This window comes from Scomber scombrus, chromosome 5 (assembly GCF_963691925.1).
Source record: "Scomber scombrus chromosome 5, fScoSco1.1, whole genome shotgun sequence".
In the NCBI taxonomy this organism is placed as follows: domain Eukaryota; kingdom Metazoa; phylum Chordata; class Actinopteri; order Scombriformes; family Scombridae; genus Scomber; species Scomber scombrus.
In genome coordinates this window covers 27884640-27909276 of record NC_084974.1, presented here as the reverse complement: position 1 = coordinate 27909276, position 24637 = coordinate 27884640, and the positions used below count along the sequence as shown (strand labels likewise).

At 39.7% G+C, this 24637-nt stretch overlaps 1 protein-coding gene across 1 annotated transcript in view; it reads right to left on the bottom strand.

Moving 5' to 3' along the window:
- Positions 1-23900, bottom strand: part of LOC133980410 (mitochondrial intermediate peptidase-like) — a 29168-nt gene extending 5268 nt beyond the window's left edge. The window contains exons 1-18 of the mRNA XM_062419121.1: positions 23509-23900; positions 23236-23409; positions 22601-22689; positions 22350-22436; positions 21763-21826; positions 21441-21623; positions 20663-20819; positions 20333-20381; positions 19670-19730; positions 19410-19462; positions 16077-16230; positions 15757-15834; positions 15242-15449; positions 13799-13908; positions 13435-13509; positions 12351-12467; positions 8239-8360; positions 6750-6823 (exon numbers count right to left, since the gene is read on the bottom strand). Coding sequence (XP_062275105.1) covers positions 6750-6823; positions 8239-8360; positions 12351-12467; positions 13435-13509; positions 13799-13908; positions 15242-15449; positions 15757-15834; positions 16077-16230; positions 19410-19462; positions 19670-19730; positions 20333-20381; positions 20663-20819; positions 21441-21623; positions 21763-21826; positions 22350-22436; positions 22601-22689; positions 23236-23409; positions 23509-23655 — 2002 coding nt within the window. The 5' untranslated portion in view covers positions 23656-23900. The remainder of the gene's footprint in view (positions 1-6749; positions 6824-8238; positions 8361-12350; positions 12468-13434; positions 13510-13798; positions 13909-15241; positions 15450-15756; positions 15835-16076; positions 16231-19409; positions 19463-19669; positions 19731-20332; positions 20382-20662; positions 20820-21440; positions 21624-21762; positions 21827-22349; positions 22437-22600; positions 22690-23235; positions 23410-23508) is intronic.
- Between the last annotated feature and the right edge of the window lie 737 nt (positions 23901-24637).

Sequence of the window (24637 nt, the reverse complement as noted above, 5' to 3'; positions counted from 1 at the left end):
AAGGTGATGTTCATATCCTGCTGGCAGACGACAAGGACCATATCATCCGCATGCGATGCATATGGAAAGTTTTCAGACCCTTTTTTGCTGTTTCAGACTAATCTTAAAATGGATGCAGCGGATTGTGTTAAAGCACCTTTGGCAGTAATGACAGCCATAAGCCCTCTAGGAAATGATCCTACAAGCTTGACACATCTTTCTTTTGAAGTTTTTCACGCTCAACCAGGTTGGACAGTGGGACATCATCACTGAGATGCTCTATTGGGTTTAGGTCCGGACCCTGGCTAGGGCACTCCAGGACAGGAGTTTTTAATGAAACCACTTCTGTGTTTTCATGGCGGTACGGTTTTGGTTGTTGTCTTGTTGAAATGTAAGCCTTCGCTCCAACCTGAGATCCTGGAAAAGGTTTTCACTCTGGATTGTTCCATATTTTTTTTCTAAAACCATCTTTCCCTCTATCAGAAAAAAAAATCCTCACAGCATGCTGCGGCCATCATTTGTCCAGACTCTTTAGTAACTGACGATACTGTGGTAAGAGGTGGATAACATTATGATCTTACAGTCCCAGAGGAGGGTACAACCTTGGTATATACGCACTGATCTAGAGTTTTGTTCAGCTTTGTCGGGCATGTTACATATTGTTTAAAATCTGTTGCAATCTCCAAGTAGGTAGACCAGGTCAATTGCAGAAATATACAGCACCTTGTTGTAACTGGAGACTATGCCATCAGCTGGCAGAATTATTGTATTATGTCCAAATTTGTGGGGCGATAATGTGGACTGAATGAATGTCTGTATTTTGTAGTGAGTGGAACAATCAGTTTCATGTACTGTGACATCTGCTGTACAGTTGGTGTTTACAGACATGTGTAGTCCACCTCCAACACTCTGAAAGTATCCCTCTCAAATGAGAGACTGCCTCTAGATTGATGTTGTTTACATCTTCAGTCAACCACACTTCAGTAAAGCAAATCAGGTGTGGCCTGCTGAAATCCCTTTCATGTTTGACAAGTATGGCAAGTTTGTGAATTTCATTCTGTAGTGAACGAGCATTGGATAGGGTTACTGTTGGGGGAGGGAACTGACTTCCCCGATGTTTGACTTGGTTCAGAATCCCCCGTCTGGCCCCTCCCCTTTCCTTTCTCCTTGTGTGGAGCAGATCATTTTAGGACAGCTGAAGAGAAGTTTTACTTGTATGTTGTAGACTTGTCACATCCTCCTGGGTGTAGGCAGGAAACATTGGCACAGGTAATCCGTTGTAAATGGTAAATGGACTGTACTTAAATAGCATCCTTCGAGTCTTTACACCGTTCAAAGCGCTTTTACAAAAGCCAAATTCAGCTACTAACACATTCACACACTAACGGTGGCATTAGGAGCAATTTGGGATTCAGCATCTTGGACACTTAGACATGTGGACTGGATGAGCTGGGGATCAAACCACTAATCTTCCCAATAGTAGCCGACCCACTCCACCTCCTGAGCCACGGACAAACCACACTGTACCACGGATTGTGTGATTCAATTCCGAACACATCTAACATGTCATAGATGATAGTCAGCTAGGAGCAAACATAATCGCCAGGTGTGTAACTGTTAAAACTTGAAACAAATTTTTTATTTATATATATTGAAGCACTTGCCAATTTGGCTGACAGAATCTGGGTAAAACAAAGTGTTAAAAGACACATAACAAAATTTTCAAAAACAACTGTGGATCTCCCTTAAAAACACACTTTTAATGTGTGCATTTTAAGCAAAACTGGAGAAATTGACAGTTGAGTACTTTGCTGGAGGGGACTTCAGTAGTAAATCTTGAGGAACAGAAGTGCCTTACTCATTCTCTCTCCCTGCTCAAATTTTCTAAGCTGGTGTGGGAACATTCAAATCACAGATCCTCTTCTTTAGCTATACTACAACGGACTTGTCTTGTCTGTAATAGTAATTTTCTCTAAATACAACCGAGACGTTCTTTTTGAGAAACTGAAACAAATTTTAAATGGACAGTGCATTTAAGTAAGGCTTTTGGCCTTTGCTCTCTAATCATCAGCTTGATTCATACAATTACTAAACATAATGTGACTAGTAAACTTATCGGAGTTTCATTTACAAGTTTAATTTCAATTTCTGACGTCAACAGTGCTCACACAGCAGGCACAGGATGACTTGTTTATTTATTTAAAGGGTGGTGGGAGATGAGTATCAGTCAAATGAAGACCTATGTGGCTGACTAACAGCTCTGAGCCCTTGATAATGAAAGCTCTGGGGATAAAAATTCTAAAGAACTGCTATGAAATTGCTGCACAGCCTGCAGCTATGGATTCAATTTATCAAACATCTGAGTTACCGCCTAGAAAGAGTTTTGCTGTCACAGATAAAGAAATTGGGGGTAAACTTTCTGAGGACTTAATCTTGTAAAAACTCAAACAATATAGTTCTAAATCATTTCAATAGTCTGCTTATTACTTACATATGCGTATTCTGACTAAGTATCACCTTTCCACAAAAAAAGACCATAAATATGGCTCCCTGAAACTACATGTAGCAAGCTTTTTTCTTTTCTTTTTTTTTACCCGTTTACTGCTATTATAGCACTAATCAGCACTGTTAGTGTCTTTAACAGAAGACGGCCAGATTTGTACATTTAAAATGTTTAAAAACTGCAGCATGCAGTAACTTGAGCCTTGGCCACACTGCCTCTGTAACATCATATTCCCTGTATGAGTGAGACAATATTAATACACTGACATACAAACAAAGCTCTCTTAATTCAGAAGAGTTCTTTAAATTCATAATTGCGCATTTCAAAAGACATTTCTGGCTGCCCCAGTAGCCATTTAGCTGCTGCTCATAACCATTCGAAACATGTCAAGGTGTGAAAAGCAGTTACCTCTGTTAAACCTGCAGGCAAATCATGGGCTCACTGCCTCTGTAATTACACCTTTGAAGTTCAGGAAGCTTTTTCTTCTAACCACACTTAAAGACAGGCCCAGAAAGCAAGCAAGACAAGGGTGACGACAAATATTGCACTGGGAGGCTCTTTGTTGACTAAGTGCTTTCACAAAAGACAAAAACTGAAGAAAAACCTGCAATTTTATTGAAGATAAACGCTATACAATCAGTAACCCGACCACTTACTGTATAAAAAATTTCCACATCAAAACCTGCATAAAAAGTATCTGTATTAAAATACAGGAACAGATTTATGCAACTATATGTAGCCACAGTCTGCGATTTAACTCAAAGATCTATAAAGCCTAACAAAGCTGCTTTTAATGCATCTCCTGTTGCAACACTTCTATTTTAAAATAATCATCTCTCTAATTGCAGCAAAGCAAAAGTTATAACAAATTGCCATGAATGTCTGGAGCAGTATTTCAGGTCTGTGGTCCCTTTTTTTTTTTTTTACTGTGCTGTGGTCATCAAAAGGCAAATCTCAGTAAATCAAAAATACGACACTTCCCTCTGTACCTGCGCTGTAAGGTAATTTTCATCACAAATCATGTCTTCTCTTAATGAAGGGCTATAAATTATGTGTTTTTGCGGCTTCACATCTTAGCTGTCAAGTTTCACTTAAATTCCATAATCCTCCCCTCTTCAAAGCCATATATCTTTGTCACTGATGTGCTGTGAGGATATACAGACCACCGTGCTTTTGGGGTTTAGTGTCAACCTGCCTCTGCACAAAGCGCTAGCCGGGTCCTGGGACACAGCTACCGAACCCAAGTAGATCCATTTTCTGTGCTCAGTGGCCGCAGCTATGGGAACTGTCTGGGCCATGAAAGCCTTTTCTGTAGAGGGGGCCGAGGTTCAGCTCAGTCAGTCGATCACCTTTCTCTCCCTTTTCTTCCCTCTTGCTCTCACTTTTTCCCTGACTGGCTCACCCTGTCCCGATGCTGCTGCTGCGCTGGATTTAATGCTCAGGTTTACATTTCAACACAAGTCTTTTTCCTGGGAAACATCCAGTAACGGGCAGGGAGCCATGCAGATAAAAGAGCCTGGCCTTTGATTAGCCTTGCTTGGCCTGCTGTGGTTCTCTGTGTGCCCTTCTGCCCCCTCTACCACCTCGCTGAAGGGGACAGCAGGGAAATGTAACACACCTCCATTAACAAGGGTGTTTGTTTGAAAGGATTATGTGGATCCTTTCTCTAGTCTTCTGCTCTGGCCTGAACACGGCTATTGATATAAAAAGGCCCCTTCTTATTCTCCTCAAAGACTCACTTTTCCATTCCCAGGTAGGAATTCAAGATGGTTGCAATGAACTTCTCAACCCTACAGCAAACAATAGTGAAAAACCTAAATGTTTCAGCACATGCACCAATGTACTTTTATAACTCTGACTTGGGCTTTCATGATGTTACGGTGAATTATGAGGACATGATGTCGCCATCAAAATGGTGAAGCAGCTGGATGATTTTCGTTTCAAAATATGGGGACATTTTACTTTGGTTTGAGCATTTCTCCAGACGTGGAACGGATTTTATTATAATAAAAAGGGAAAGGAATACAGGTGCAGAGAACAAAACTGGACTGAGAACTGTATTTAGGGACACAGCCAAAAAATGTGAGCCTGGAACTAATATCTAGCAATTTCAAGGCTCTTTTAATTTGATCTGCATTTATTGGTATTGATATTAAATTATTTTGGCTATGTATTATTCCCTATGCAGGCTTGTACAATGACTTACGGCTGGGAAAAAAGCCAGAGGGATCAATTTGACCCTGATAACGATTCTGCACACAGGGCGTTAGCCTATAATTAGAGTAGCATTCACTTCAAAGGGACCCATAAAAGCAAATATTGTCAGTTCAACAACAGTTAATTGGACTGTAGATCTAATAACAAGGATCTGATCTGTTGGTGGTTGTAATTTCAGAGGCTGGGCACAGCCCTGGTTTGAGCTGTCAGAGGGACAATCTGATGGAAGAGAGAGGGAGGTGACCCTGAGGGAGAGATTTACAGTACACTCCCAAATGTCACTTGATATTACTGCTCTCTGTCTCTCCTCTCACCCTCACTTCTGTTGCCCTGTCCAGACACGCCACAGTGACTGCTCAAGGAGGGGAGGGCGAGAGAGGAGGAAGTGATGGGAGGATGAAGGGGAGCGGAGAGAAGAGGGTAAAAGGAGGAAGTAGTTTTGTGCCTGTCACAGTTGCATAAAGATAAACTGCAGCTCCTGGTAAAATGACATAACCTGATTAACAACAGTTTGATGTTTACAAGCCAAGACAAAAACCAAAACACATGTCAGAGCTAGTCAGCGCGTCCCAATGGTTTCCACAAAAACATTATTACCTGGTCACATTTTATAAACAAAAAATTGTATTTGGTCTAAAGAGGTTAAATGCACAGTGGAGTTTTCAGCTCTGCAAAGTCAGCAAGTGCTCAAACCCAAAATCACCTATTTCTGTCTCTTGTCTAATTGTGTCCATGCACAGACATGCAACGTAACACATGATGCCATTTAGTTGTGGTTTTCTTTTTAAAAAGGAGGTCACAGAGGGACTCAACAATTCCTACATAAACACACCAGCAGCCTACCACAGCAGGACTGACTATGTCTCTGGGTTGACAAAGCTCTGGTCAACAAAGATAATAAAACTTTGGAGGTGTGTTAAACTGGTAAATAAGTACCACTGTGGAGACTCCAGCTCAGAGCAGAGCAGCAGCAGTAAATGTCTGAGACAACAATGAGCTGACTAATGGACTCACAGCTGCTTCGGTCTGATGACAAACTCAGTTATCTTTCCCCTCAGGTGATCTTCAACAAAACACCTAGACATGAGGTTAAAAGGGCTGCTATAGAAATGAAGAAACACTGTCAATCTTACTTAATAAGAAATACCTATTTCTGAGATTATTGCATGCTGTCCATCTCACTCTCCCTAGATGTCCTGTCTGTAGCTCAACTGTCAAGCTAAAAATATATAATAGAAAATATAATTAGATTTTTGTTGACATGCTAAATGGGGTGAGGTATACATCTTTACTCTGCAATGGGAGGAACTGGGTTCGTATCGTATTGTGCACGTTTCTTGTATTTTAATTTATTTATGTTATGTTTATATATATATATATATGTTTATTTAAGTTATGTATAACTGTTTTCTTATCTTTTTTTATTTTTTATTTTATTTCAATTTGAGGTTATAGGATCAGGGGTTATGAGGTTATGGGGTGTGTAGGGTAAAGTGGTTAAGACATCGCCATGGTGGGAATGCTGTTGGAGCAATGAGCAACGGCAGTGAGTTGTAGGATGTGGGGACATACAATAAATATGTTGATATATGACTATATTGTCTTATTGCACAATCAAAGGATGTAGCAAACACAAGACAAATTTAAGCAAAAAAAAAAAAAAAATTCCCAGAAACACAAACTGTAATTAGGAATCTGTGTGAGTGACGTGTGTTTTCAGGATGCTTTTTTTCTGCTCTTCATATTCAGACTACCGAAAACACACCAAAAATCCAACAGAAGTTGACCCTTCAGGCTGTCCAGCATGTCGAAACACATTCAACAGCATTGCGTTTCAGTAATTACACACAGCCTACTTTACTGGTGCTACTGGAAGCTAATGGACACCTTAATTCCAAAAGTGAAGATGAACTCTGGAGGACCTTAAAACATCTCAGGCCTAAACGTGTAATACACACATCTGATGTAACCCCAGCATTTTGAGACAAACTGGGAATTTAATAAAGTGCTTAACTGACTTATCATTTTTAGGTTGGTTGTGATGATTTACCTTCTACCATCAGCATGGGCTCCTTGGCTCCTCCGTGGGCCAGCATCTCCCGACGGTAACGCTCACCCATTTCCCTGAGGAGAAAGCGAGAGAGAGCAAGGGATAGACAGACACAGAAGAGTGAGAGAGAGATAAGATTACAGACACCTGTATTCTGTCAACCCCTCCACCACCACCGCCGCCGCAGCCACTTGGAGCCCAGGGCCACGTCTCCTGAGCTGCCTGTTCACAACAGACAGGTGACAGGAAAGAGAGATCTGACAACTGCAGGTGGAACTAAAACAATCTCAGAGTGAAAGGGAAGCTGGGAAGAGAGAGAGACAGCGGAGGAAAAGAAAAAGGAAAGATGAGAGACGAAGAGAGAAAACGCTGCAGGGCGCTAGCTGAAGGAGGAGATAGGAGGTAGTCGTTTTGTTTTTCAAAACAAAGCCTTTGTGCTTCGTCCAGGGGCAAACACTTGTGATAAGGAAGGGTCTGGTAACGTGGATGCTCGCGTGTGTTGGAGAATTTCAGCAGACACCTGCCAAGTCAGTGTGAGTTTTATATTAATGTCATGTTCAATGTCAGGGAGCAGAGACTTGAAACAGGATCCAGGGAAGGCAGCCTGTCAGGAGGCATTTGGCTAAGCGCTCCAAACACAAAACAGGTTTCTGCTGTACCTTTCCATCATTTGTGTGGTTCTCTCACCACAAACATAAGGGTACAAGAGATTGAGAATAATAGCAAGACTGTAGTATGGTAATTGAAACATGCTTCCATATCTCTACAGAGACTCCAGCACAGGAGCTGAATGAGTCAACTTTTCTGATGTGTAAAATAAATCCTCAGTATGATCATCTGAAATATGTCTGCATCAGATCACGTCTCACAGATCCAAGAGATCACACACAGAGTTTTTACTCACTTCACTATCCTGTGATTTTATCCAAATCTATCCGAAGTCTTTATAATTCAAATAAAATAAAATAAATTTGTGTCACATTTCCTACATTGTCTGTTACCTGCACTTAAATTCAGGAGTTTTGTAAATCAGCACCAGCACAGACTTGTGGTTTTGTCGTTCACTTTAACTCCAGCCTTGCTGGGACGGACCTTCTCATGGGAGACCCTCCAAGCAAACGCTTAAACAGAAGCGAAGTGTAGTGGGAGAGGGTGCAGGGGTCATAGTCAGAGGGACTGAGCCTGAGAGCAGGATGATATACAACATGGGAAAGATGCTAAACATGTACCCAGGATGTTGGATGAACATACACCCTGGAAACTGTATGAACATGCAATATGCCCCTCACGCACCAGGACACCCCATGAGATTAGTATGAATAATAACAAAGAGAAATTAAAGTTCACTCAATCAGTGACTCAATTAACTCATACATTAGAGCATTGGACAACCATCACTAAGTGCGTATTGTTTAAAATGTTGAGGATATTGTCTGCTTATGTGTCTGATTGACAAGTCCAGAAGAGACTTTTGTTTCAGCCGTCTCACCTATTTAAAGGATCCTGAACGAAGCACTGCTTCCACACCATTGAAGCCACAGCCCGGGACATGAGGTAGGAGTAGTACTTGGCTCCATATCCAATCAGGTGGCTGAATCTCAGCTGCCACGCCTATAAAGGAAATCAGAACATGAAGCCACAACACAATCACCTTTACCTGAGAGAGAAGACAGGGCAGCTTCCAGTAAAATGTGACAAAACAATCTTGCTCCGTTGATAAATGATAGCAGAATTATGGCTCTGATATAAAGAAACGCACTAAACAAACAAGAGCATGCAATTATACTTTGACGCTGTGTGTGTGGTGAGGCTGCAATGCAGTAGAGGGGGAACATCACAGCCTTAAAAGGCTTAAATGTTTCGGCTCGTAAAACCTGTTGAGAGAAGCTTTTCCACAACTGCGGCTAACTATTCTAGTAATGAGCACAAAGCAAGGCTGTATATGTCGACCACAACTGAGACTAAAACAACAGGCCGACCATAAAAACATCTCCATACACTGGATGTGAGAAACAAAACTAAACAAGAGCTTCTATATTTTAAGACTCCTTTGAGTTGTTCAGTAGTTCTGATACTGCAGCTAAACTTAAATGGATATCTAAATATTTGAAAAGACATGCACTGCTTTTCATCTTGTAAAGCTACTTTCATTGTCTTTATTGGTGTCATTATATTGGTGGAATAAATATACCTTTCCTCCAACAAACCTCTACAACAAAACGTAAAATCACAACCTGCCAGCTCCTTCTTTAAAAAGGACAAAACATGGAAATTCCTAAATGGTAGAAAGCCCCCTTCTCCTCTCCTGTGTTCTCCCTGTAGTTGCCTGAGGGGGCCCCTCTCCATATCTATAAAGACGAGCTCTTTTATGATCTCTTCAAACGGGGACTCTGGGGGAATTCAGCTGGCAAACACTCAAACATTTAACCAGTTAGAAAAGACAGCAGCTGCCATAGTTAACAAAACCATAACAGACTGCAGACGCCTCCCAAAAAACAGAAGCCTTTAATTTATAACATGTTAATGATTTATACTCCAACATCAAGTGAAACCATTGTCTGAATCGAAGGATCTCATTCACAAGGTGTACGCACTGTCTGCAGTAGCAATGCCAGGTACAGTTTATTGTCCTTGGTGATGAAAATACTTTAATTGTTGTATAGTTGCTGTATAAAGTATTATACTGACCACATTTATCCAAAGTTGCTTAAAAATAGAAAATATCTGGCTCATTAGCTGCTAAATGCTTCTCTATGTTCACCAGCTAGTTGCTAACTTTGTCTGTGTGTTGGTGAAATGCAGGAAGTGAGTGATGAGTTTTCAGACCCATGTTACTAAACAGCTTGTTATTGAGGCTGAAAATGCTGCTGATGAGACTAAGACTAAAAAGCTTCATAGTGATGAAATGAACTGTAAAACTTGCACATCACACATTGTCATGTGATCCTGTTAATTCACAAATATTGACTGTAGCAGCTTTAATCAAGTAAAAATGAGAATGAGATCTAATTTTCAAAGGAGGTTCGAGTACAGACTTTATAAGGCATCTTTCATATCTTATCATACTTTCAGAAATAATGACATTATCTATCAAAATTAATTGAGTCAAATCTGGACAAACTTTCATTGGTTTTGGGTTATACTGACAGATGTTATAGTGAAATTACATTTTCACATTTCATTATAACATACAGAGGTAGAAGGTAGTAAGAGGAAAAATATATCCTTGAAATTATTATGGTTTATTTCTAATAAAAAAAAAAAAAAGAGTTATGTTTCTAAAGCATTAAAAAGTCATTGTAATGAAAGACAAGCTACATTAAAATCCTGCAAAGTGGACTCTTAAAACAGCATCATGAAAAGATATACCTGCCCCAAACATAAAAAAACTACATTTAAGGATATAAAATCTTGTTAAAACTGTTAAAACATTTTCTAGAGTGTATCGAATTTTAGAGCAGCTGGTTAAAAGCCTGAGATGGGGGCCGGTCATCTTCACCGTAATGGGAGAGAGCTCTGCAGCCTGATCTAATCTGAGAGATCCTGCGGCTGTAAACAGACTTAAGCTCCAAAGCGTCGCCTTGACGAGACTCTTCTGGGCCGTAGTGACTTTAATAACAGTAAATAGCACTCCTGAGAGGAGTCATGGCGCACAAAACCACAGGCGAGCTGAAGTTGAGTGGGTTTGCTTTGTCAGCTGACCGCAGCACTGATGCAGTGCACTGGGTCATCTGGGTTAGAAGTCTGTTTTAGCTCTTTAGAGTCTAATTCGTACGAAAAAGAAAGTGTTAAGTGTTAAATTCTTCTGAGGCATAAAAACTAAAATATGTGATACAGTAGAAAAAAGGAGCTACAGAATAAAGCACAAAGCTGTTTTACTTGAAGCGAAAGCCTTTTATTTGAAGACTCTTTGATTCATGCAATTATCAAAGGCATTATGGCTGTTCATATTTCGGAAACAAATAAGCTGGAGCAGCTATTGAAGAAGTGTGTGGTATGCCGAGTCTTTGACAAGACGCTTTAAACACTCGTCATGACGTGCCACAAAAATGATTTTCAGACTTTCAAGCTCCTCTTTGTTTCCAGTCCCTTTTTGCCTCAACATCAAATGATTAATGTCGACTTTTGTGAGAGAGCAAGTGGGTCACATGTCAGCGAGATATCCTTTTGATCCTTACATACAAAGGAGACAAAGTCAGCGTTGGATTTTTGCTTGTTCCTCTTGAATGTAAGATAAAAGACTTTTTTCTTCTTTTTTTTTTGTTCTTTCAAAACTCAACTCGTGGTGTTATGTTAGTGGTGCTGAGGTGCACTTCCACATTTTTTTTTACAAGAGAATGTGGATTATATATGCTTGAGTGTGCATCAAAAACTCAGCTTGTTAAAAAGAGGAACAAACATTTGGTCCTGAAGCATTCGAGCCAAGAAATCGCAGATTTTAAAATATGTCAACACAGAAAGCGCCTTTCTGCCTTTTATTTCCAAATATTATCTTCAGCTCAAGGGTGACCATGTGGTCTGTGTTACTCACAGCTGATCCGCTCTCTCGCTCGCACAGTGGGAACTGATAGCGCTGCTCTATAAACTATACACATGTCAGAATCACCCTAATGTTTATAATCTCTGGCTCCCCATAACCTATTAGCCACTCAAACCTTCAGTTTACGGTGGAAACTTTTCCTGAGCTGTGTTTCCATGAGGACCGCTAGGATAAAGATTAAGAGGGTGAATTTAAAAAAGAAACAAGTTTAAGTAGAGTCTGTCATTGAAGGATCTAAACAAATCTGTTTTCACTTGCTCTGATTCAATCCTTGAAACTTGGGCTCCGCAATCATCCTCAGTTTCTGAGGAGTTCAAACAGAGAAAAGCGATCCTGCTGTGGTTAGCTGTACACATGGAGGCAAAGTGTCTGTTAGAGCTTTCAGTGTGGTTCGAAAAGCTGAAGAGGAACGACTGGGACAGTGGGAAACTATATAACATAAACCACAATCTCTGGAGAGCGAGCTACAAAGCGAGGCACAGGCAGAAGAGTGGGAGGACTCCTGTGAGGAGGAACGCTGGCTGGGACACTGAAATTTGGGCGAATGTACAGTGGTTCTGTAATCTCTATTCCTGATGGCACCCCACATAATTATAGCCCAGCGTAAATGCTCTATGAAGGCCATTCCTGGCTAAATTATGACTGTGTTTTTGATTCCCTTCTCCCTCCTGGCCTCATTCCCTCGCCCACAGCTGCAAAAGTGGGGGAAATAGTGAGCTTTTTTCATTAAAGGACCAGGAGGAAGAGTTTCAAATATTACCCCCAGGGAGAGCTCATTCAAAGTATACCTCTGCTTTGTTATTTTAGCAGGGCTTCAAAAAAAAAGGCTTTAATCCCTTTAACGGTGCTCTGACTGGGTAAAAGATATAAAACCAGAGAGACAAAGATGGGAAAGCTAAAAGACTCCCCAGTCAGGCTTGTGTAGTTTCTGTGCTGTGAACGGTCTTTAGGGATTTATGCACCAAACTTGCTCCAAATTACCATCAACGTCAAAGACTGTAACTGATCTTAAGACAAAGTATTTAAGAGACTAGCTATTTGAAATAAAAAGAGGGATGTACCGTATTGGGCGTATAAGGCAAGCCATAGAATTTCTGCTGCATCTCCTCCAGGATTTCTGTGGTGGAGCGGTTCTGAGGTGTGTCATGGTAGATCTGGTCCAAGACAGCATAGAAAATCTGCCAGAGAAGAATAATATTCTGCTAAATCAGTCCTCTACAAACATACATGCTTAGAAAAACAGTCTGGAGATATTGTTGCAGTGAATTTTAGTCAAAGACTTTCCTTTAAATAATATGTGCAAACAAATGTGTGATTTAACTGATATATTTAGCAGCAATAACACATTTAATGCACAACTGTATTTCATTTTAGACAAAGACAAAGCTTCATCACCGTTTGTCAAACTTTCTAAAAGGATCATAAACAAGAGCTGTGTGTGAAATCACTGCCTGTTTTTTCAAATTTTATGAGTCTGAATTTTGAGTGTGTGATTATATCCTAATATCGTCCTCTAGAAAATCCATAATGAGTAAAAAACTATTGATATGACATGTGCCCTACTTTCTGCTAATAATGCCACAATGCAATGGGTTTCATTTTGTAGATGTGAAATTACAGATGTGTGGCTCCACAGCTGTTTGTGATGACTCAAAGTGATGATGATAAGTAAATGTTTGAAATCTCGATGTAGTCCTGACAATAAAGTCATTATTACACTATTGGGTGTAGTGAGTAAAGTACTGAAAGAAGGACCTGAACCCTGCAAAAACGAAAAAGAAAGCAGATATGGTTTAATGATTCATCAGCACTCAGAAGTGATTTCACAAACACCAAGTTAGAGGGAAAGAAACACGAGACACTTCAACCGCCAGATGCTGTTGGTTGTTGTTTGTGATTAGTCCCATTTCTACATGCTTCATCCCCTCAAGACAGGGGGGCTTTCCTACTTGAAGAGTGCTTCATTATCACTCAATACTTCACTGTCATGACTAAGAAACTCTGAAGCTCCAGATCACTGATGGCTGTCCTCCTTCATGATGAGATTGGATTTGCTTTTTGCCAGCTGACATGAGTTGCAAAAACAGGTTTCCTACAGTTGTGTTTTTATATAAGTGATGCATACTCTCAAATGTAATGGCATACCTGCAGTTGGGTGTCTGCGGCTCCGCACACCTTCTTCGACTCACGCAGGCGAGCCACCATACTCTGGGGCAGAGGCTGAGAAGACAACCATCATCATCATTCATCTCTATATCCAAGTCTACATTTTTAAAGGTTTCTATATTTCACACTTTTTACATTTTGTATGATAACAGCTGATGTAATACAATCATAACATCACAGCTAAAATAAAAAACTATGTGTTAAAAGGCTTTAATATTGCTATAATTATAATGTATGCATATTTTTCCAAACATTAAATGTTTTATTCATGTTTGCATAAATCTGTCTTCATAATGGTGGCCCTAAATAAAACACTGTCTCTGTTCTCAGGGTTTAGCTGTACCTGTCCGGTTTCATAATGACGTGCGAACTGGCTGATGACTCGATAGTCCGTGGCAAAGTACTCCATGAGGATTGAAGGGACTTCAGCAAAGTCAGTCGCACATCTGGTTCCTACAGGAGCAACATCAGAGCTCAGATATAAGAAGAGAAATCTCAAAGGAAGTTATGACTCAGGTCATGTTTCCTGTTTGCGTTGACAACAGCTGACATATCACCTGCATATGTGCCTTCACGCCAAGGCACATCTCATGAGGGCAATACACGAGCGTGGGAAAGTCAGGTGTATATATATCTTCCCAAAATACAAACAATAACCACAAAGCACCCAGAACTGACATTTCCTGCATTTTCCTGCATTCCAATCAATTTATTGGTAAGTATATAAATCATCAAACATCTTTTTATCAAGCAAAAATGCCAAAAACTTCCTGTTTCAATCTTCTCAAATGTGAATATTCACTGCTTTTATTTGTCTTAATTATCTTTAAGTGATTATCTTCTGGTTTTGGAACAATTTCAACCAAAACAAGCTATTGTGAAAATGTCACCTTGGACTCCTGTAAGCTCTGATGGGCATATTTAATTATTATCTGACATTTGTTAGGCTAATAATAAGGATATTAGCTGATAATGAAAAGAATTCTTGGCTGCAGCCTAAACTCCTGCTTCTGTTTGTTAGGTCTAAAGGCGTTGAAGTGCTGCTGCGGCACCTGCAGTATTTAACAAACATAAACTCTGCATCTTGTCCTCATGCTAGATTCCAATGTGCTCATTCATTTAGATTACAATTACGTTATATCATTTTGACGATGAACAGCAGTGCAGCTAAAATATAGAGTTAACATACAAGTGGATTATTAAGAGAAATGAGCTCTCCCACACAATGTACGTAGCATGTCTAAACATGTACAAAAATGGTGTCCACTTAAAAAAAAAAACCCTCAAATTGTCAAATCGCACACAATCGTTAAGTTAATGGATGCAGTTATTAGTATTGAATATATGCTTTTAGGATCTTGAATTACTGGCAAAGATATCCATCAACTTTACTTGACAAGTTAAACAGGATCTGATGACAGCTTTGGTAGCAGAAGATAATCTGTACTTCTCCCCAGGGTTTACACTTTAATTGGATTTTCAATCCCCCACACAGTACTGAATAACCTATAGCTCTGCGCCTGACAGCATACCTCTCACTTGTGACATTTTTGGAAGTGCACAGCAATCATTTTCAGATGCAGAGCTCATAAAGTCTTCAGTCACCTCCCACACTGCTGAATTGTGATAACTTCACTAAATCATCTGCAAGCATAACTGAATGTCTGAATAATGCATGTGCACTGTAATGTCTTACTTTTTGGTTAATTGCCATTTCTAGGTAGAAATACATTCAAATAAAGCTTTCATACTGCACATGGTTACAGTATCCAAGCGTCCACCTCACCTGTAACATGCTGGTAGTGAGTGCGTCCCAGCATAGAATGCATGGCGTGTCCCATCTCGTGGAAGAGATTCTCCATCATGCCGGGGGTGAGAAGGGTGGGGGCTCTCTTGGTGGGGTGGGGTAAGCTCAGCATCAGCACCACAACCGGCAGCTGGTACTGACCCGTTTCCTGGCACCAGCGGCCACCACGGATGGTGAAGTGACAATCCTGGGAGGAAGAGGAGGAAGTGAGCCATGAAAGAGAGATTTATATTAAGAAAAATAACTGAATAAATACATAATTTGATCATTTTGTTTTATTTTATATTCTATTACACTGATACATAACAAAGTCTTCTGTATTAAACTCAACTGGAAATAAGAAAAAGGGTGGAGAAATAAAACAAGAAGCAGAATTCAAGTTCAGTTATTTCAGAGGAGAAAGCACCATGAGCCTGTGAATAATGAGTAGATGAGTGTGTGTGTGTGTGTGTGTGTGTGTGTGTGTGTGTGTGTGTGTGTGTGTGTGTGCACACCTGATGAGGTTTATCTGTCCGGTGGAAAAAGTCACAGTAGATATATCCCAGTAATCCCTCTGTCTCATGTACCACAGCCTAAAATCATACACACAGACAAACATAAACACACACAAACAGTATTTTAAATCTTTGATCATTGAATTATAAATGTTTGCTTTACGTTTTCCCACCAGCTAGACAACTGCCTTTGTTTTAACGTGGGACATAAAACAGACCTCAACAGACAACGCAGGCACATCCAAATACAATAAATATAAGAATGAGAGGCCGACACCTCCTTATCACAAAGAATCAGTACAGTCATAAACAGTTTCTACCAGTTTGCGGACGTCTTCGCTCCAGACCTCTCCAGCGTTCGGGTGTTCAGACATGAGGGAGACACCGTACAGCTGAGAGAAGAGGTTGTTCAGACCCTCCATACAGGCACCCAGAGACAGATAGGGAGTGTACAGGCTGGGCTCGATGTTATACCTGCCATGACAAAACAGAACTTATGAATATTAGGAGGCAGCCATTTTGAATCTTCAGAGTTATGAAGGTATGAGGTAACATTCAGACCAATTCAGTAATACACACAAACACACATTTAAATCATTGCATCTTCCAAGATTTAGACAAGAGAAGATCTTATCTGTGGAATAAGAACCATCTTACACAATAATGAAACACAACATTTTAATTAAGCTTATCTGATGAGACAAACTACTTTATTTTGTCTTTTGCGGCCTTCTCTCTTCTTTATTAATAGCTGCCTAATAGCAGGAAATTACGTGCCTGTTTATTTTATGAATATATTCTTCAATGTTTTTTGCTTTTTGTAGTAAAGTAAACTGAACTAACTGTGTTGTGTCACTCAGTAGAAAATTAAATAACCCAATTTAAATCATTACTACGGATTAAAAGCTTCAGTTCTTACAGTCTGTCTTCAGATAACACACCATCTACTTTAAACATAGCTAAAGTACATTATGTCGTGCTTTGACTAGAATGTGCTTAAAGGCTCTTCTTATTGCTGACTCAGCTCACATACACATATTTAACTTTGAATGCAAGACAAAGAAAGAGAGACAATTACCCCCCCCCTGATTTTTTTAAATCCGACCCATTATTTGTGTAAATGCCGTGCTGCAGGCTACTGAACAGTCTGCTGACCATCAGAGTGTACATGTGTGATTTCAACTGGTAGGGCAAAGCCACAAGACAGCCAAGACCTGTTTCTCTGCTGGGGCCACCCATGCTCAAAATGGATGCATTCGCGGTGCTTTAAGGCATTTCAGATAAAGACCACCAAACCAAATTGTTTAGCTTGAACACCACATCTTATACGTGTTATCAGTGATGAATAACAGACTGCTGCTGAGCACAGCTACCAGATCTGCTTACCACACACTAACACACGCACACACATGCATGCACGCACGCACGCACACACACCACACAATCTGTACCTCATTTCAATATGGTTTGAACACTCTCCAATTCAAATGGTTACTGATGCAAAAGCTGATAGACAGAAAATGATTGAGTGAGTGATTGAGAGAAAAAGCATGAGATAGTGACTAAAGGGACTGAGAGATTAACAGCTTGTGGGTGGGTGGGTCTGCAGGTCTGCAGGCATGCGTGCGTGCGTGTGTGTGTGTGTGTGTGTGTGTGTGTGTGTGTGTGTGTGTGTGCGCGTGCATGTGTGTATGTGTGTGGTAGAGAACAGAAGCAGGTCTGGGGAAACCGCTTTTTAATGCAATCAGACTGCAACCTAAATTTCTTCAGGGATCTCCTGCCAACTTAGCAGAGCACAAACCACAGACGGTAGATGACCTTAAATTTCCTCTGTTCAAGAAGCAGCAGCATGAGAGAGCGAGAGGGGGGGGGGGGGGGGGGGGTTAAGTCAACCAATACACTACTCCTCAAAATCAAGACTGAACAGTTCTGGGAACAGTCACCAGCACATGGTAGCGCTCACACACACACACACAATCTGGTGGCCGGTTAAATCCAAAGGAGGCATGAGGGATCTGTAATGTAATAAAGATTTACTAAAACCTTCTCCAGAACGTTTGGCCTGTGATGTTACTAGTCTCTGGTGTGTGCCAGGAAGGAAAAGCGCAGTTCATTAAGAATGGATGGATATCTGTAAAAAGATGGAGACACTCAAAGGGGACTGATCACATCTCTCAAACTTAGAATATGGCAGCTTGAATGAAAGCAACATAAAAACAGCTGTTGGTAAGAGGTTTGCACCAATCTGACCGATATCAATACCTCGGTTTGAGTATCGACCGATACCAAGTACTGATCAGATACCTGTGTTTGATTAAGAAGCTGTGCCTTACTGTGTAGAAGAGACTGGGATCATTTTATTTATGTGTAAGACAACATCAGGCTTGACTTAAACATTGCTCTCCTGACTTTGTAAAAATGTAACAAATAAATACATAGATATAAATGTACTGAATTGTTATTTAGTAAAATAATGGTACCTGAGTGATAATTGATCAGATCGGCCAATTGTCACCAATACCTGATCAAGCTCAGTATTGGACCGATATCCAATATCAGTATCGGTGTATCACTAGTTGGTAAGGGCTACAAATAACTAAAATGATAATGCGTTGATTATTTTTTGGATTAACTGTTTAGTCTATAAGAGGTCAGAAAATTGTAAAAATGTTCTAACACAAGTTCAAAGAAGATGTTCCTGGATTGTTTGTTTTGTCCAGCGAACAGTCCAAAACTCAAAGCATATGATATTTACATTTATATAATAAATACAGAAAAAGCAGCAACTCATCTAATATTAGAAGCTGGAACCCACAAATGTTTGACATCTCTGACTGAAACAATTTAACATTTATCAAGATTTTTGTTGATTAGTTTCAAATCGACTAAATGCTTCAACACAAATGTTCGTCACTGTAAACAGATAAATACTCATGTTGGCCGACATTATAAACTCACTCAAACGAACACCATGTGCTCGCAGCAAACAACTGTATGAATTAAATCTGTATCTGACTCTAGTGGAAGAATTATTGAGATAACACCTGGAAAAATATACAAACAAAATATCATGATTATAAATAACATTCTTAATAAGGTTCCTCAAATAAAGAGGATGGGGCAAAATCTTCTTGATACACATCATTTACAATCATAAAGAGAGTAGGGAGTTATTAGGTTAAAACATGGTGATGGATTAGGGCAAGAACACTACCAACACAGTCAGAGAAATAGTTTGATAAAATATGTTGTTGTTATGTTTAGGAGCAACAATTTTAAAAAGATGAAGTAGTCAAGTGTCAAATATATAGTAGTCAAATGATTTTGGAGCCCAAAACTCATCTGGACACGGAGCTAAAACTAAAACAACTCCCCGAAGAGCATGAAACGTAAATTATGCCAGGTTATATTGTCCTGAATCAAAAAAAAAGTGTAAAAGAGATCGCTAACACAACTCCCATGCTTCTCCCTTAACACCTTTTGTAACACCCGATACCTGTGGAAAAGCTGGGATGCAACAACAACTCGCACTGTGCTAGAATATGGAGTTACAAACATCTGAAAAACCATCACAAAGATACAGATTAAAATGACTTCATCAAATGACAGGAAGTTTAAAAAAAAATATGTTTCATAAGGTGCCAACTACTCACCTTTCAGCACGCAAGACACCACTGAGGAAGGGATGATCCCATGGCATGAGCTCCTGTGTAACATGTAATGCCACATAAAATACATTAAAACAGACATTACTAAATTACAGCAGCCTAAATCTAAAACTGAATGAAACTGATTATGAGTGAAATGTGTAATATCTGCACTGATGTAAGTGTCAGGCTATACTGTGATGTTGTGTAGTGGAGAAAAAGATCCTCAGATATAAAAATGCACTTGTGAACAAAATATTACTCACAGCATTACGAGGGTTGAGTCTCTTCTTCATGTCCCCCATCATCTTGAAGTCTTTTGCTGTTCTGTGAGATAAAAAGAAAAACATTTAAAAAAACTAATTAAGAGCTAATTGACTCGAGGCATTCAATCCAGTCTTTACCCACCTATACTTAAGTTAAGGTCAAAGGGGGCTAGAGCCTATCCCAGCATGCATTTGGCTGAAGGCAGGGAAACACCCTGGACAGGATGCCAGGCTAACAGGCTCACATTCATACCTGTGGCTAACTTAGAGTCTTAGGACCACGTGGATTGCATATATTTGGAGTGTTTAAGGAATCCCGAGCAGACAGAGTATACGTGCACAAACACAGGAAGAGCATGCAAACACAGCATTAAAGGAAATATCTAAAATGAATACCTCAGGCTTTTTGACTGAGAATCAACACCTTACATGAACTCATCAAATCACTTTTTCCCATAAGTACTCTCACACATCCCCCTCTATCAGACAGCAAGTCAGTGTAGTACAAATATTACTTATTGGGAGCTTAACAGCACAAATGTCTTAAACAATCTTAAACAATAATAAGGTCATGATGATAACAATCACCTACATTTCCAAACTGAATACTGCATCTATACATTTTTGACATCTTTGAAACAAACTTTAAAGAGGAAACTGTACCTGTCTGACAGCTTGTCAGTTAACAACTGAAGAAAGCTCATCACCGTCTCTGCAAAGGGCAAAAAAAGTAATGTTGCATCATGTAAAACTACATGAGACTAGTTACCAAAGGCACAAAAAGAAATGGATTATATTTAAACTAAAATGTGTTTTTGGAGTTATTATTGGTATTGAATTAATCACCACTGATTGCATCATTTTATTAAAGTTTTGTTTTATCACTTTCCTTTGCAAGTCAGCCTTTTCACAACCTCTACATCAAACTGTGACACACCTATAGTACAGTCTAATGATGACTATACTATTACTGAGGGCAAGAGATGAATCAACCTGGTGTTTTGGCCATCGTTCCCTTCAGGGCTCTGTGTCCGTATGACTCGTATCCAACCAGTTTGGCCAGCTTGTATCTGCATTTCAGCAGCTCGTCCAGACACTCCATCAGATCTGCGTTTGGATAGAGGTAAATACGGTAGGCGATTTCTCGCACCTATAAGTGGAAGACAGGACAGAGCAAAATTCATGATAAGACATAACATTTAAAAGCAACATGTCAACACGACTGTAAAATGCTAAATGAAAAATTACAACCTATGTAGTTACAAGAATGACTGAGGCTGAAATATCTGCGGATGTAACCAATAATTTGTGTTTACAATGATGTAAATTACTTTCTCTCTTATATGACTTTGACTGAATCCCTACTTAATATGTTAATGTCTCATACTACTGGACTGGAACTCTGGGTTGTGCTGTTACCCTCCTTTAGGACAGAATAATATTCACCTTGGCAGTGATATAGTTATATTACGGTTAAACAGAATATGTTTACCCCAAAAATATCAGTTCTTACAGTTCTTAAAGAACGTGAAAGTATGTAAAGTTCTTATACAACATAATATAAGCATCAGAAAGTACAGATGTCAATATTTAATTGATAAAAACACTGTCAATAAAAATGTCCAACATTATTAAGGCAAATCTGATTACCAATCAGGACAGGATAGGATAGTAATAATTTCCAACCTGCTGTTGGAGCCAGCCTTATCACCTGTTATAAGGCGCCACCTGCTGGACAATGTGAAAAATGCACATCAAATACAGTATGTACCAGGTCATCAGGGGAATCTGCATGTAGTCCTCCAACTTGGATGAAGCTTCCTTCACTTGCAAAGTGCAGGTGTAGATGCTCAGGAATTGCAGACCTTGCAATTCTGTTGGACATGTGAGATCCAACCAGGAACTCATTGTTAAGATCCAACAGCTTCACGTGAAGAGCAACAGCCTGCTTCCTCTGCAGAGGAAAGAGCAAAGAGTGCAGTAGAGGAGAGGATGTGTTATTGATGCTGTCGTTATGTATCCTTGATCTGCTCACACTCATGTTTCACAGTCTACTGTGAAGCTGGAGCGATCACATGTAATGACCCACTCACCAGTTTCTCATCAAGATGAATCCCACTGATTTCAAAGTCAAACATGAACAACTCTGCCACTCGCCTGGAAAGGTAGAAATAAAAGAATATTCAAACATCATTATTAAATATTAACATAATTATGCAAAGCGCTAAAATCCTACAGACGGGGAAATAATTAAAGGAAAGATTTCTGAATAAATATGTGAAGACATATCCAGAATGTGGATGCTTCCATACAGGGTACAAGAGATCATTGAATGGTTTCATATGAGTATGAAAATAATGTGAGTCATCCTATGGCCACAGTCACCAGATCTCACCCTACTGATCCTAATAAACACCTATGGGAGGTTGTGGAACTTAAGAAGGTGCCCTTCATCATCATCATCATCATCATCAAATCACCTAATGATGGAGTATCTTTTGGAGGAATTAATAGAGTTCAGACATTTGGAGCATCTATAACAGGAACCAGTCAATCTGTTCAGAGGGCATGTAACTTACTGTAACACTTTATATTGATGTTCTGTACTCCTGTTGTAGTTTCAACATGTATTACAGATGTATAAAGCCTACAGCTGTGCCACAGACAGCAGTAAAACTACCTTGAGTCAGGGTCCAGCTGAGCCACAACATCTGGGTTGTCCAGCAGATTCTTGAGGCTCTTGCACAGCTTCACATTTGTGTTCAGCCTGAAACATATAACCACCAAACCTGAACATCTGTCGAATATTACTCAAGATTTGTCTCAACTGAAGCAGTTGAGCAGTATCGTATATGACAACACATTTTTCTCATGCATTGTTTAAAATAAATCTTTAATGATGAGCGAATATGAATATGGGTTGCTTCTTACTTCTCTACAACTGTGCCAATCTCTACACAGGTCCTCTCTGCGGCCTCACGAAATGCTGGATCTGGATGTGCCACTTTTACAAAGTCTGCCTGTATATGGGGAGATAAATTACTCCTTACATACAGTACAGTTCAATGAAATGATGACAAGGTTGCCACATAAACTGACAAGCCAGAATTAAAGAAATATTAAACAAATGTCATGCAAAGTGTACAGTATTCAATTCAGTTGAAAAATACTTTATATGTCCCTCAAGGGGCAATGTGAGGCAAGCAAGTATACATTTACAAATAAAAAAATATCTATATATAAAGTATAAATATGACAATGTCAGAAAGAGTTTAAATACACACGGAGTATCTGTAGCTGGCCAAGAATATCCAGCACCACTTCTGACACATACTATGTCAGAAGTGTCAAAACTGTCAAAGTGCAAGTGTGTTATTAGTCTATATACACGGTAAACCGACTGAGTATGAAGCACAGTTTTGGCTACAGCTGGAGAGGATTAACTGTTATGATTGCACATGCAAATAAATCATAATGTAGGTTAATACAACAACTGACACAAGTTTAATTACATTTTTGCCCAGTTGCTTACAAAGCTTGAAAACATTGTTGAGTGTTGAACTCACCAGATCAGCCACTTTACAAAGACCATCAGAGAGCTGGTCAAAAGCTGCGACAGTCTCAACACCTGGAGCGTGGGAACAAGCTCTTTCCACAAGGAGTTTGGTGTTTTTAAGAGCTGCTTCTGTGGCCACCTGGAAACCTGCAGGACAATTCAGCTCTGGTACTCCAAACAGACCCTGCACACACACACACAGGTTACCATTAGTCAGAGTGGTGTTCATTATTTCACTGAGGCTGTGTTGCAAACTGAAGAGACATTTGAGACATATACAAACCTTGTTTTTCTCTAGCAGCTCCAGTCTCCTGTGAGGTTTGGTGTTAAAAGCAGCTCCAACAGGTGACCATGTTGTGACATTTCTCCGCACTTGCGTCCACAAACTCCTGTGCTTTGCAAGGTAAAGCAACCTTTTACACGAAGACATTGTGTAATAAATGCTGCTGTATGCCTGTCCTCTTGTATTGAGCTAATGTCTACTGAAGGCTGACAGAGGACATGCTAAACTTTAGCTGCACTGTTAGCCTGTTTGGACAAATCTGAACGAATGTAAATGACTCATATATTGTTAAATAGCGTTAATATATTCTCAAGCTTTCTCTTGAGGAGAATTAAAGGCTAACTGTGTTTTCTTTAGTTATTTATGAAGCGTACCTGTCAGCTCACACCACTGCTCACATGTTAGCTTACTGACTGATACCAAACACTGTTGCGGCAGCGTATTTTCGTGAAAAAAGCAATATATAAAGAATAATTGAAGAAAACTGTCTTCATACCAGATAAACCCTGGTGATATTGGGTGTATTGTTGGAAATGGTGATGTATTTTTTTAATGTCCCTGAAGAACAAGAATAAAAAAAATAATACAAATCAAACTGTCGAAAGTGCGACAAGCTACCGACAATCAGTTCCCTCCAGTACGTGATGTCGTCACACGGAATTGACGGTGGGTCCTTTTTTTTTTAACATCCATTCACAAAAACAAGGTCATGCTGGATGTGTGTGATATATGAATCAATCAATTAACTGTAAAATATATTCGGTAATGACTCAAAATATTTGTGTCATATTTGGTTGTTCACCCATGAATCATTCAGTGAATTCAATTCACAAAAACTATGCTAACTACTACTAATTAAAAGTCTTTTAAAATTTGGAAGCCACACTTGTTCCCTCTTTCTGAGAGAGAAGTGAACATTGATACCAAACTCATGTCCTTGGTGTATGGCTGGATTACCAGCCAGCAAAGGTTTCTAACTACTTTGAGGTCCTGGGCCCTCAGGGGCCGACATACCCCAGGTTCATTATGTGGAAATTAGATCATAAACTGAAATGGAGACTGATTTAAAGTGACCCTCATATTTGCACCAAGGAGAGGCTGGTACATTATCTTTGATGCCATGTTTATT